The 15,703-nt window shown below is 30.9% G+C and overlaps 1 protein-coding gene across 1 annotated transcript in view; it reads right to left on the bottom strand.

Annotated features, from left to right (window-relative positions):
* Positions 1–1,409: 1,409 nt before the first annotated feature.
* Positions 1,410–15,703, bottom strand: part of LOC134702031 (atrial natriuretic peptide receptor 1-like) — a 35,096-nt gene continuing 20,802 nt past the window's right edge. The window contains exons 14-21 of the mRNA XM_063563138.1: positions 12,948–13,100; positions 12,025–12,202; positions 11,267–11,407; positions 10,078–10,201; positions 9,334–9,402; positions 7,670–8,038; positions 6,898–6,974; positions 1,410–1,917 (exon numbers count right to left, since the gene is read on the bottom strand). Of these exons, the coding sequence (XP_063419208.1) occupies positions 1,497–1,917; positions 6,898–6,974; positions 7,670–8,038; positions 9,334–9,402; positions 10,078–10,201; positions 11,267–11,407; positions 12,025–12,202; positions 12,948–13,100 (1,532 nt within the window). The 3' untranslated portion in view covers positions 1,410–1,496. The remainder of the gene's footprint in view (positions 1,918–6,897; positions 6,975–7,669; positions 8,039–9,333; positions 9,403–10,077; positions 10,202–11,266; positions 11,408–12,024; positions 12,203–12,947; positions 13,101–15,703) is intronic.

The following is a 15,703-nucleotide window of genomic DNA, read 5'->3' as shown; positions in this document are numbered from 1 at the left end:
TATGTGCCAGACCCCAAGTCAGGAGCCTGTAATACAGTGGTTGCTGTTTGTTGCTGTGTTCCATATTTGTTATTCATTTTATTATACCCCTGCTTTGAAAAAAGGGGGGTATACTGTTTTACCTCTGTCTGTTCTTCCATCCATCCGTCAGTCCGTCCCATGAATATTTATCATCACATGTTTCTCAGATGTGTTTTCAGATTCATCACTCAACAACTTCCTGTTGACCCAACACTTGTATGATTTTAAACATGATACCCATTGAAGTTGAAAATTTTCGTCACATTTTTCTCAGGAACTACAATACAAGGATTTCTGAAATTTGGTTTCAGGCTTGATATAAGTCAGCTATACTGTGTGATGCGCTTTTTTATTCATCACTCGAAAATACCTGTTTACTGAACACTTGCATATTTTTACATGTTAATATCATATATCCACTTACAGCGGGGTATCATCACAGTTTCACTTGTTTTACATTCTTTAGGCCGTTAGTTTTCTTGTTGGAATTGGTTTACATTTGTGATTGCATTTTATAGCTGGGCATGCCACAAAACCAGGTTCAACCCACTTTTTTTTTCTTAAAATGCTGTGTATCAAGTCAGAAAAATGGCCATTGTTATATTATATTTCGTTTCTGTGTGTGTTACATTTTAATGTGTGTTTCTGTTGTGTCGTATAGTTATCTTATATTTGATACAATTCCCTCAGTTTTAGTTTGTAACCTGGATTTGTTTTTTTCTCTATCAATTTATGAATTTCGAACAGTGGTATACTACTGTTGTCTTTATTTATGTGGTATTGGCTTTGCTCATTGTTGAAGGCAGTACAGTGACCTATAGCTGCTGCTAATTTCTGTGTCATTTGGTCTCATGTGAAGTGTTGTCTCATTGGCACTCATACCTCATTTTCTTTTTCAATTTGTGTTGCTCAGTCTTAAGTGTTTTGTCAGTGTATTTTTGACTTGTAAGTTTGAATGTCTCTCTGATATCTTTCACCTCTCTCCTAACAAAAATTGATTTGGAATGTTTGGGATTTTGAATAAATAAACATAGCTGTCACCCTTTACACTGGAAAAAGTGCCACAAGTGTTATACACATGTTATACATACATTAAACATGCGTTGTGAAACGTTTTTTTCCTATCATGCACGTATAACGCATGTTTTGAACTTGCTTTACACATGAAAAATATTTGTAATGTTAAACACATGTTTCAAAACCATGCGTTAATCATCTGTATAATGATGCGTATAACATGTGTTTAACAAACTTAAAGGATAATAATCACAATACAACTGTTCTATAAGAATATCTAATATAAAGTTTTCTTCGATTTGTAGCAAAAACATGTTCATATAAAAATTATATAAAATTCAAATTGACATTGACAGATAATTTTTATAACAATTATTTCCCAATTATAATAATTCAATTTCTGCCATTATAATTTTATGGACGGATTTAAAAAATATTTATACACAATTTAATGACTATCATGTTATTTCTATTTTTGGTATAACAAATGCATATTTTCTTGTTCTGTCTTTAGGTGAATCACCATCACTACCATTTTTAGCACCATTTTCTATCTTCTCTGATTTTGATGACCTTTCATTGTCTTTCTTAACTCGTTTTAATGGTTTCCACAGAACTGGACTTAACCGGTCAGGACTAGTTGGATCCTCCATACTATCACATGACAAATTAAGGTCTCTCACAGTCAACTCTGACATTGACCTTGATTCTCCTGGAATACTTTCTGTAGAAAGGGCCCTGATAAAGCGTACAGCTAAAGATGTTTTACGGAAAGCACTGCCATACATGCTATCACTCTGGTCCCCTGCTGAGATATGTGATTCTGTAGGGGAAGCAGGGCGACCTTCAGCTAGTGCTTTCTTGTACTTGGCTTGCAATCTGAAAATTAAAGTCACAATGTACTGTTCTGTAGTAGGGCAAAGTCAAAAAAAATGGTCCAGATTTATTTTTTTTGGTCAAATTTCAGCATTGGTTTTGTCCATTTTCTTTTACAGTATCTTGATACATATACATTTAAGTTAATAAATCCAAAAGGATATAAAAAAGTATAAAGAAACAAAAAAGTTCTGAAACATTATTGACACAAAACAATTGAAAAAAATTAAATCAAGTATACCTTTTGGGAATATGATTTCAAACAAATACTGTCAAATATTACTATTTTTTCTGCCCCATTTGATTGCAGAAATCCCAACATGACTTTTAATGCAAAAATTAATAATCTCATCTTTGATTATAATTTTTTTTAATGTTTTTGGCTATTTTTTGTATCAGTTCATTTAAAGTTGATTGAAAAAGTTTTAATTAAAAAATAATTCATCAATAAGTTGATTAAACACCTTCTCCTTATCAAAATTGAAACTTTTTTAAATTCACTGACGAAAAAAAATGATAGATAAATCTTTTAATAAAAAAGATGTATCAAACAGAAAATACATCCAATTTCCCCTGTTTCTGTTGCACTCCTGACATATTGTACACCAAACTAAAATACAGTAACTAGAACAAAATGCTCATGATTTAAAAAAAAAAAATCATCATTGCTGGTTTATAAAGACCTAAATTTGTCATTTAAATGTAATTTCTGTTTTACGTTATGCATCTTATGCACTTCAGACCATATTTAAATTGATTTTTCTGACACATTCTTATACAATTGAGGGTAAGTTACCAAACTATGAACTATATTCCATTAAATATTCATCAGAATTGTTGTTTGACAGCTTAAAAAGAGATCTGCAATCTTCAAAATTTTTCTGAACTCTTATCTTTTTTTTTATTATTACCTATATAAGGTACTTTATTTCCCCTATCTTGTTGCACTCCTGACATTCAATATATATCAAAACAAAATAGTTTATACATCATCAAAACATACCATGATTTCTAGATTAAGTGTTTATATACATTCATAACATTTATGCCTTTCAGATTTTACATTTTATTTTCATTTAAACCATATTTTTTTTAGCTATATCATACATATCACTTATTGTATACATAAATTCAAATCTCATCACATTTCCCTACTATATTTTTTAAATGGCAGTGATTGCAATGTTGAAATGGGCTGAATGTTGTGGCTTGATGTGTAGAATAATCCTGCTAAATATCTTTGGAAAATTTCAAGCATTAGAAAAATTACATTACAAAAGATGCCAAAATTGTCAGGAGTGCAACACTTTTTCTTTATACGAGTTTTATTTGAAAGACACAGAAACTTGTAATATGATGATATGTGCCATACATTCTTATGTATATTATAACTAGTATGTCTTAGGGATGATTTCAGCTTAGAAGGAAGCTTATACATTGAACTGGTTTGATACAGATGTGTTTTGAAAAAAAGCTGTGCCATGTCAGGAGTGCAACGCAAAAAATAATATTTCTGAGGAATAGAATGATTTTTCCTTAAAAAGGTCACACCTAAAAAGAAACAAAAGTCAATTCTGTATAACAAACATGTTCTTTTAGAATTGCAAAGCAGGACTTATAAATTTATTTATTTAAATATATTTGTCCCAATCAAAAATTCTTGAATGATGGTTTATATAATTTTAGAATTTAGGAAGCTGCTTCTCATAAACTGTGCATTTTTATGAGAAATAACCAAAAAGTTTTATAATGGTTTCATGAAATAGTAATTAATTCATTACAACTGTTATAACAAACAGTTAATTTTGTTGAACTCCTGACAAGAATTTATCACAACAAATTTTTTTTGCACTTATTCAATAATTTTTATCTTAGAAAGTTTCGCAAATTTTGAGTTTATCTTGCTTATCCAACCTTAAAATAAAAAAAAGATGGGAAAGATGGTTGACTAAACTTACTAAACTTATTTTAGAATAAAATCAGACAGACTAAGGACCAAAACACACCATCAAAGTCAACATCGACTATAATTTTGATGAGCAGAAACTTGAGAAAAAATCTGAAAGAAGATCCGGCACCTTAAAGACACACTAGACAATAACCAAAGAAAAAAGAAGAAATGTAAAACTTAATTACAAAGACCTATAATTAACATAAAAACAAAAACATAGATATAAAAAAGTGAGAAAAAAAACCCCAGAGAGATTGGCAACAGAAGAGAAAAATACATTTACACAAGCCAAAAAAAAAATCCAAACCCACAGAAAAATATCCAGTTGATAAGTAAAAGTACAGGTACAGATACATCATTTAGAAAAATCAGAAAGAAGACTAAGCAAAGGGAAAATTTGTCTTGACAAACCCAAATATTGCCCTTAAACAATTGAATACATCATAGCCACAGCTAAACAAAGGTAGTTGTGAGAACTTATCAGTACTGATGGAAGTGTGCTAGAAATTGAGTGGTGCTGACACGGAAACAAAGTTGAGACCCTTAAAAGATCTGGAAACTTGAAAAGAAACTGGCATTTTCAAAAAGAAAAAGAGGCTACCTTAAATGACTTAGAACTAAGGAACTCTTTGAAAATGTCATTTTCTTTTTAACAGTTTTCAGATATTTAAGGGGTCCTCATCTTTGTTTATACTTCAACATATTTAAGACTCATCACTTTCTTGTACACAGCTGCCATCAGTTCTCATTAACTCTGACAACCACTTTGGTGTAGATGTGGATGTGATGTGCTGAATTGTTTTAGCACAATATTTGGAATGGTCAGGCAGATAATTTCTTTTTCTTTGACTTCTCTTTCTGATTATTTTAAGTATTGTTAGTGCATCTGTACTTTTGCTACATGCACTGGACAATTTTCTACTGGTTTGCATCTTTTTCAGCTTGTGCCAATTTTCTTCTTCTCTCTTGTTGCCACTTTCTCTGTTTTGTTTTCCTTTCTCATATGTGTTTTAACTCTGGTCAAAGTCTTTTGAATTAAGTGTTACATTGTTTTGTTTTCTTTATTCTTTCTTTGTTTATATTTGTCCAGATTGTCCTTCAGATTAGGATCTTATTTTAATGTTTTTCTCAATTTTCTACTCCTCAGAGATGAAGTTGTTGTTGACTTTGTATGCACTTAGCATGTCTGATATTACTCTAAGGCTTAGTTTTACAACCATCTTTCCCATCTTTCATTCATTGACAGGTTGGATCTTAACATTGAACTCAAAATGTGATAAATGGTTTGTTATGGTAAATCCGTGTCAGGAGTGCAACACAATTAATAGTTTGTTATAACAATTATAATAATTTAATAAGTGTTACATAAAACCATTCTAAAACTTGTAAAATGAAATATGGCTATTTCCTAATCAAATAACAAAGTTTAAGACAATTGCCTTCCATAATTTGAAAATTATTTGAATATTTAGCATTAGAATATGTTTGCTTGTGACAAAAACAATTCTTGGATCTAAGTCCTGCTTTGAAACCTACCTTTAAGAATTTATTATACCTCATACATGTAATCTAAATAGTTAGAAAACATGTTTAGATGCAAATAAGTCACAAGGAGGTGAGATTATCTTAAAATGTAAGTCCAAGAAAATGTCATTTTAAAAGTGTTGCACTCCTGACATCAAAGAAATGGTCCTAAAAGAAAAGTTCCTAGTCTATCAGACTACTCTTTGGGTGCAATCTTGTATCTAGTATAGCATCTTTTGAAAAATAAAACAGAACCATATATTTGCTTTTGCATTTTTTAAGTGTGAGTCTTTAAACTTCAAAGTTGCACTCCTGACACTCATAGGGAGGCCTTATTTACTTGACTCTCACACATTATTTATATCAATAATCAGGTAAATTAACTATTTATTCTAGAAAGGACATATTTGTTTAACAGTATTGACTTTTGTTTATGTTTAGGTGTATGTCATTTGAGCAAAATTCATTCTATTCCTCAGTAATACTAATTTTTGTGTTGCACTCCTGACATGGCACAACTTTTTTTCAAAACACATCTGTATCAAAACGGTTTAATGGAAAAGCTTCATTTTGAGCTAAATTCATAGCTAAGATATAACAGTTTTCAAAGAAATAAGAATTTATGGCATATCACTCCATAAAACAATTTGCTGTGTCTTGAAAAAAAAGTATTTTTTCAAAATGTCACAAAAAAGCGTTGCACTCCTGACAATTTTGGCATCTTTTTTCAACATAATTTTTTTAATACTGGAGATTTTGTGAAAAAAATTTGCAGGAATATTCTACACATCAAGCCACATCATTTGAAATAAAATTATCCAATAAAATTATCAGCATGATTGATAAATATTGCTATATATGCAAGGAACCATTTATTTTGACTTTGCCCAGTACAACAAAATGTTTAAACGAGTTGTACATATATTCAATATGTCTAAACATCAACTGAACCATATATTCTTATATTAATTTAAGTGTTTAAACTATAATTTCAAAACTTCACCTTGTTTTTATTAACAATCAAATTCAACATTGAAACTTGCAATAAAAACAGTTCTTATTTCCTCCTTTTTTTATTGAAGTTAATTTTTAAGAATTCTATTCCAAATAAACATATTAGACCTGTAGAAAAACCAACTTAAACAGAGAGGAATTTGCACGTTTTTTAGATACTCTTAGTCTCTATTAAAAAATTTGAGTTCCAAGACTTGGTGATTCTTTAAATATATTTTCCCATCACTGTCTGTAGTATGTAAATCACACATTGTAGTTTGTTGTGAAATTTTCAATAACATTCTATTTAGGAGTCAACCTTTCTGTATTGTTAATTTTTTTTACACTATTTTTTTCAATTCTTTAAATTATTCTTTTTTTTCCATAATTCTCTTTTTGCTATATTTCAGAACTCCATATTTGTAAGTTTTTTAGTGAATATTCTTCTTTTGTTTTTGTTCGGAGTTATTCTCTATTTGGTAGACCCTCTCCAGACCCCCTTGGCTGGTACATACCTTCTTATGGTCTTTGGTACAGGTTTGTTGTATCCAGTCTTCCCTATCAACCAATAAGTTTTCTGTAAACCTTTACCCTGGAGAAAGAACAAAATATACAAGTTAAGGTGGTACCCAACACTTTCACCAAAATTAATTTGGCTTGTTTAATTTTCATAAAATTTTATCAAAGTATTTACTTTGACCCTTTAACAAAAATATAAAATTTTCTAAAACTTTGAACCAACCTTTTTAACAGAAAAATTACACTGGTTTGACAAACACCAATTTTGATCATTGAGAAGCTTAATATTCCTTTTTACAACACAACATAATTAAAACTTTTAGCTGACTTTACAGAGTTATCTCCCTGTAGTGTTAGGTACCACCTTAAATGATACAAGTGCTGTCTTCTCAGTGAGAGCCAACTATTTCTCTCTGGAAGCTATACGTGGTTCCTCATCTAATAAAAACTTATTACCATGCTATGGCAAAACGTTAGAAGTGGAGTTTCAAACCACTAATTAATCAAACTATCACAGCTTTTACATAATTCAATTTGTGCCAATTTTTATAACTGGCCTTGTGGTATAATAGCTAGTAGCCATGGACAGCCATGTATTGATAGTTTTACTGTCCTTCTATAAATGTGTATGGCTTATGTAGACATGCATGTAGCTTATTCAAAACATTAAACAGAGATGCTCATTCAAATCAAATTCATAGGAGTCAAAGCAACTCTTATCATATTTTGTTTTCCTAATATCTACTGAGGTTTAAGCTAGAAACCAACCTTAACGTCAATGATACCTCTCTCCATCATCATGAAACCCCATTTCAGTTCCTCTAACGCTGTATTCATGGCTGCACTTGTATGAATATGTAAGGCTTTCCCCGTCGATTCCATTCTTGAAGCCATATTAACAGTGTCCCCAAACAGGCAGTAGCGAGGCATAGTAAGGCCCACAACTCCAGCAGCACACGGTCCCATGTGGAGACCAATACGTAATTGTAATTTATCATTTGGAATATGGCGAATACTAAAGTTTGTGATTCCACTGAGGAGATCTAATGCCATATTGGCTATTTCCCCTGAATGTCTTTTCCCATTCCTTCGAGGCAGGCCACTGGCTACCATGTAAGCATCTCCAATGGTTTCAACCTGTTGTCAAATCATTCAATGTACTGTGTGATTTACAGCTTGACATGTGTATTGATAATTATCAATTATTGAATATTGTTACACAATATATTGACCTCAAGAAGTTTGTGTTTTGTTTTATTTTATTGTTAGGATACTGTCTCATTGATATTTAACTTCACAGCATCTAATTATTCTTTCAGTCATACAAAACTGAATGAAACAAAGTAACAACTTTTGGTAGGCGGCACACTTATGCAGTAATTGCACATCAAATTCATATAACTTAATATTATGCCTTTTTGTGATTCTTCATTACATTTGTTGTTTTTATAGTGATATTAAGATGATAACACAATATTGACTGCTGTACCCCTATTTTTGACATTTTTACTCTTTGAGTATGTTTGTTTTGTTCATACATCGTTGACAATGTAATGGAATTTGATGCGACTGTCATACAAATGAGAGGTTTAGCTAGCTATAAAACCAGGTTCAATCCACCATTTTCTACATTAAAAAATGCCTGTACCAAGTCAGGAATATGACAGTTGTTATCCATTCGTTTGATGTGTTTGGACTTTTGATTTTGCCTTTTGATTTTGGATTTTCCTTTTTGAATTTTCGTCGGAGTTTAGTATTTTTGTGTTTTTACTTTTTATGTTTATATAATTTCAGTCCTTAATTTGTTGTAACAACTTACTAATGTAGTTATTGCTTTGTAAACTCAAATTGATTTTAATAGTGAATAAAGTGAAAAAAATGAACACAAGTTTCTCTACTCTTTATGAGGCTTGAACAAGATTTCAAAAAAGTGTCAATTTTTTTTTATTTCATCCAATTTTATGAAGGGTCTGTTTTGTTACATCAATATAAAGGTATTTGACAAGTAATGAAAGGATATTATCACTTCGTCTAGCCTGACTGAAGATTTTTTGCAAATTTGCTTTCGGTCTACAACTTTATCTGAAAGGATTACGTTTTGATTTTTAATGTAAGCTAGTAGACTTTTACCCTTATTTTTCTCAGAAAAAACACACAACATATTTATCATTATAAGAATAAGTGCATCTTGTTATGTGTTAAATTAAAAAAGTTGAAAGCATGTTTTGAAACGGAAAAAAGTCTTTAGTAAAACCAGGAAATTAAATATTCTGGAAAATTCATTTTTTTCTCAATCCACAAAAATTGGTATCCACGATAATAATGAATTCACAGTACCCTCAAAACTGCAAATTTGTATACAACTGTGACAAAATATGAATCAAATGAAAATAAATGAATCCACAATAGCAAGAGTGCATGTAGAATGATACCTTGTAGACATCATGTTTGGCTATGATCTCATCAAAAGTTGTATACAGGTCATTCAAAAGGTCAACAACCTAGAAAAAATAAATATATTATATTAAATAACCTAATGCTGGTCTAGGAGTTCTTCTATGATAAGTTACATATAATAGACGCATAGAGTAGGTAAAAAAGAACAAGCACTATACCATAACAACTGTAATTACAACTTATAGTATTTGAAAAGTTTTTTTGAGCAATGTAATAAAAAAAAGTCTTGAAACATTCCCTCCCACTGACAGAAGACAAATAAAAATTCTGAGTATTTATCTCATGTCCAACAAAATATTCAACCTTATCTACCCCTACTCCCCTGAGTATACTGTAAATTCAGAAATTATTGCGAGGTTTTTATTATTGCAAAAATTGCGACAGGGTTGTAAACACAATAATTTAATCTCGCATTTTGAAATATCTTATATGAATTAAGCAGGAATTTTCCCAAAATTGTAAAAATTAAAATCGCATTTAAGTGTAAAATGACAAAATCGTAATAATAAATGCACGCAATAATTTCCGAATTTACAGTACATCCAAATTCATTAGTTTATTATTGACTTATTAGTTTGAATATCCTTTTGGTATCTTCTGTTTTTCTTAAAAACTCTTTGTTTTTGCATAGTTTTATTTGTATCATAGTTAACATGTACTATTGTGAGCTATACCAAATTAAATCTTATAACAAGCAAAACGTCCTAATTAATACATACCTCTAATGGTTCACTAGTACTTGAGATGGTAGTGAACCCAACAATATCAGAGAAGAATATAGACACTTCTTCATATGTTTCTGGTAAAACTGACTCCCCTCTCTTCAGCTGCTCAGCAACAGACCTATAAATAAATTGACATTAACTGATGAATTAGCTGAGATATCTCTAGTTATAAATTGGATGCAATTTTTAAAATACCATTATCCACAATTTGATACTGTAAACCAATTTATTTTTGTGGATACTTTATTTCGAGTTTTACCCTTTCTTGACCACTTCGCAGCTATTTAATTTTGCAATTATCTGATTCCTTGATGAAGTTTATTAAGGAAAGATCAAAGATTGACATTTTCCCAACAATTTATATTCGATTAATTTTTCTTCTCGTGAAAGTCGCTAAAATAAGTTGGTTTACAGTAATCAATAATCAGTCTATACAACCAGCCTCCTCTATTCCTGGATTGCAACACCAACCAAACGACCCCTACCACGTGACAATACGTTATGTGATAATATCACTTTCAGTTTCTAGCAATGAGTAATATGGGAGGTGCCTAAAGTAAAGCACATGAGTTCACCCCTGGTTTTTGAAGTGATTTGTGTTGTTCAATATTTATGTTATGTGTGTGTAACATTTTTACGTTGTGTTTCCGTTGTGTCGTTTGTTTTCTCTTATATTTGAGTGTGAATTCACATTACTATAAGACGAGTCACAGTATTTTTCTATCCAAAATTCATGCATCTGGTTTTGATGTTATATTTGTTATTCTCATCCGATTTTGTCTAATGCTTAGTTTCTGTGTGTGTTAGATTTTAATGTTGTGTGGTTGTTCTCCTCTTATATTTAATGTGTTTCCCTTGGTTTTAGTTCGTTACCCTGACTTTGTTTTTTGTCCATGGATTTACGAGCTTTGAACAGCGGTATTCTACTGTTGCCTTTATGTTATGTAGTGTTTTGTAGACAACTGATTTTCTTTCGTTCTGAGTATTGATTTTGATTGCTGTTCTCTCTTTTTAACATCATATATGAAGTCATAAGTGAATGTCTTCTGAATGTAAAAAATAGTAATGGCATTGAATCTTGATCTCTTGTATAACAAGTTCTAACAAGATCTTTTTCTTCTCATAAAAACGAACTGGTATGGAAAGGTGTAAATTAGTAATTTCTAAATTTAGTTCAACTTACGGCGGTAACATTTGATACAATAATACATCAGTTTTCTGTTTTTCTCTGGCCAATTCTTCTGTTCTCTCTGACACGAGAGCCTCTAAGTTATTACTATAGGCTTCTAACATGTGAATCATATTGTCCATTATATTCGTTTTCCTAGGAGAGATATAAATATGAACAATATTTGAAGTTCAACTGTCCAATTGTATTTGCAAACAAAAATTCTGAATCTCAATTAAAAGTATGATTATTCCTTTTTTTTTTATTCTTTCCAAGTAAAAGTACTGTGGATTGTTTATTATTCGTTGGATACCAATTTTCATGGATGTCATGGGTACTAGTGAACCACAAATTCAAACTTTCAACAAATTACAAATTTTTCATATGCTTTGTGCTCAAAGATAAAAAAAACAATCTGTGAACATGAAAATACGATATTTTCTATCAAAAACAATGTTTGTAATGATGAATTGAATTTTTGTACAATAAGAATATTGGAAGAAATCAAAAGCAAAACGTGCCAGGGACCTCAGTGGCTTAGTGGTCTAAGTAGTTACTACTGTAACCACTAGCCAATCAACACTGAGGTTGTGAGTTTTAACCCCGCTTGTGTGGGTGCACTCGACAAGGAATGTCAGTTTTCCTATTGTACATTGGTTTTCTCCTGATACATCATCTTCCTCCACCTATAAAAACTGGCTGCCACAAAATAGCCAAAAAGCGGTTCTTAAAAGTGGTGTTTAAACTATAAAATTAAAATAAAATCAACTTACTTTCCACCATTGAGATCTATGAGTTTCTTTCTGATATTACTGAAGTCTGGTCTGAAGTCAGGGTTCTCATTCCAACAACTTGTCATTAGATTGTAGGCCTTGTCTGGGATGTTACTATTATCTGGTATCAGTGGACGATACGGAGGATCCTCCCCTTTCCTCACACGATTAATTATCTCTGTAAAATCATTTAAAAGTTGCTGTTGGCTTATAAACCTAAATTTGTGTTGTTGTCTAGTAATGGGGACACATAATTATAAGGTGTATTCTATATACAACATGCATTAAGAAATCATATTACATTTGTATCTATAAACAGTGCTGGGTAAAAAACAACTTTCTTCAATCCTTTCATCAAAAATACTGAACACTGAGAATTCCTCTATATTTTCCAAATTAAAATTATTACAATTCTCTTAGTGACAAAATAATTTCATGACATGGGATAATCTATGTTTTCACTTATTCATCTAGTTTTGTAATTTTTTGGTGTTTTAAGGTGGTACCCAACACCTTAACTAAAATTTATTTGGCCCGTTTAATTTTCATAAAATTTGGACAAAGTATTTACTTTGACCCTTTGACAAAAATATAAAAGATTAAAAAAAATTGAACCAACCGTTTTATCAGAAAAATTACACTGGTTATATAGCAATTTGGCAAACACTTATTTTGATCACTGAGAAGCTTAATATTCCCTTAACAACACAACGTAACTAGAATGTTTAGCTGATTTTACAGAGTTATCTCCCTGTAGTGTTAGGTACCACCTTAAGTGATGACAACTTCATTTAAAAGCAAGCTTTTTCAAAAGGAAATGATTTTACTGATATCTTTTCAAATGTATAACTGATAACAATCCCTTGTCATGGGAGATAATTCTTTTTTTTTTTTTAAACATGTGAGATGATTATCTCCCTTACCTTTAGATGAGCTGACATTATTGAAATAATATGGGGTACACCTCAGCAATATTTCCTGAATTATGATTCCAAAGCTGTAAACATCTCCTTTCTGTGTCCCTTTAGTATCTTGTTTATGTTGCCTTAAAAGTTCTGGTGCTGTCCATAACATTCCTGGGAAAGAAAACAAAAATAAATTACAGTAATTATTAGCATTTTATTTTCATTTCTTCAATTTTCCTTTTCAATTTCCATTTTCATTACTTGGGATTACTGCAATTTTGAAACTTTATCCTTTAATTTTAATATAACATGATAAAACACATCATATTTATTTTAGTAGACTATAATTTTTTAAGCATTTATTTTTGAAGAATATAGACAAAAATGCCAGATTTTTCATTGCAATAGACTAGTTCAGGGAAAGCTTGTTCGCGACCTAGAATTCTGAGTGGGTCAAACGTTTAATTAAAATTCATGCGAGAATATGCGAGATTTGGATAAACTGGGGGCAAAGTCATATATGGTACACATCAATATTCGGTGTTTTTATTAAATAGGCGTTTATAAGGACGCCTGCTGCTTTCCCGTTTACCTGTGAAGTCGTAGAGTGTCATCTGTTTTTTGTTTGTTTATGTGTAATAAAATAAAATAAATAATATTTTGAAAAAATTCGGAACATATTGTTTAAAAATAACGTTAGAAAATTGGAAAAGAATTTAAAATTATTATGTTGATAAAGAAGGAACGAGATTCTTCAAGTCCCTGGAAGCTGTTAAGAACTTTGAAGAAGTTTATGTGCAGAAATATATATTTTTTTTATTGAGAATAATTTCCAGAAACATGCTAGCGTAATGGCATTAATTGCCAAAAACAGTATATCATACAATGGTGACACTTCATAATTTTTTCTCTTTAGCTTTTTTCTGGAGAATATAGATAAACAACCTAAACCATATGCGTGTCATGTGAGTCGGAGCGTTTTGAAAAGTAGTTGCTGGTCATAACACATAGTCGTAATGAATGATATTATGCGATGTATAAAATAAAAAATAAAAAAAACCATGGCTTCATAAATGTTATGTTTTCAATATTGTATAAATAATCTGAACGTTAAACCTTGGTACAGTGTATATACGTTCCTTGTTCAAACCATAATAAAATAAGTTCCCATAAAATCAAACAGCTACAGATCTTCATATGGAATTAAAATCTTAGCAAAAAAGCTGCACCCACTTATACGATATATTCAATTTCTTTACTCTGACTGTTGCATTTTGAACAAACGAGATAAAGTCCAGCGCAGTGTAGAACAAAATAGTTACAACATTCATATATCATTATCGTGATCTTGACCTGCATGGATATGCATTTAACTTGCAACTGGACGATTAAACAAAACGGTTATTGATGACTGCACGAAAATTTTTAACCTCAGACAAAACATGAAATTAACTGTTCAGGAAAAACGAAGTCCATCTAGTAGTAAAATGCGAGAAAATGAAAATAAATATTTGCAAAAATTTGCCCTGGATACTGTATTTTGGACATAAAGAAGCTTCTGTCCCAATTTCTTGAAATTCCATTATGATTGACAACGATTTTGATGTTAAACAAAACCTTAACCACAGACTGAACCTAAATGCTGAATTAGTCGGCGTAAATGCCGACGTTGGAACCTAGCATCGCTAAGTATCGCTTTCGCGAAACTTGTCAAAAAGAAAGATGGATGTCAAAAGATCCAAGTAGGCAGTTATTTCACTCATAAATCTTAAAGACCTCCTTGCATTCGACAAGACGGCAATAATTATTTTCTTTTTGTATGGGGGGGGGGGGGGGGGGGGGGGGGGTATTTTTTCTGTAGTAATTGTAGTATAACAAAAAAATCGCATTTAATATCATTTTTCTACCTTCTAATGTGAATTTTCTGACACAAAAATGAGTATACGACAAAACTGTTCATTAAAAGTATGTAATAAAATGCCAAACTATATATGTATATGTGTGAAAATTTACTATCTTAAGATACAACAAAAAATATAAAGATTTTTGTTCTGTTCAAGATCTTTATATATAAATCTCATTGAAATTAACTGGATATTCTGTATACATGTATGCTTCACAATATATCAAAATAAAATGCCAAACGACCCAGATCCCCCTCCTTTCAAAAATTGTCAATATCCGATGCATTTGAATTAAGCACAAAAATAATATGTAAATACACGCATGCAATCAGGGCTAGCATTTTGAACATATATTTTAATGGTACCTAACTGTCAGAGCATGATTACGATTATTAACGGTATATTAATTGTGTCTAACTGTCGCCTGGTGCGATTAATAGTTTAAGGTAAAACTTTATGATACCATATGGCCTAGGTGTTGATTGACTTTTATTTTTATGACCTAAGATCAGTTCCTCAGATATGGTAATGAAATAGCACCCGTAGCTTCTTGAATATACAGACGATCTGCTAAGTGAACATCACAGCATGAATCTGTCCATTTTGCGTGAAGGTAACAAAGTCAGGTGACATATATCAAACCGTTTCTTTTGTAATTAAGATTAATTAACATAACGGGCAAAATAGTCTGTTCTTCAGCTTTATAAGAATGTAACAACTTTTGTATTTATAAACGATATAATTTAAAGTAGTATTTGGTTTTGAAAGAAATTTAGATTTTCGTTGTAATGTATCTATATTAACAGAATTGCTTAGCGGCACATTATTTGAATACTCCAAGAGAAAATAGAATTTCGTATATGTTGCAAT

The sequence above is a fragment of the Mytilus trossulus genome, unplaced genomic scaffold (genome assembly GCF_036588685.1).
Source record: "Mytilus trossulus isolate FHL-02 unplaced genomic scaffold, PNRI_Mtr1.1.1.hap1 h1tg000373l__unscaffolded, whole genome shotgun sequence".
NCBI classification, from domain to species: domain Eukaryota; kingdom Metazoa; phylum Mollusca; class Bivalvia; order Mytilida; family Mytilidae; genus Mytilus; species Mytilus trossulus.
This window is presented reverse-complemented; position numbering and strand designations above follow the sequence as displayed.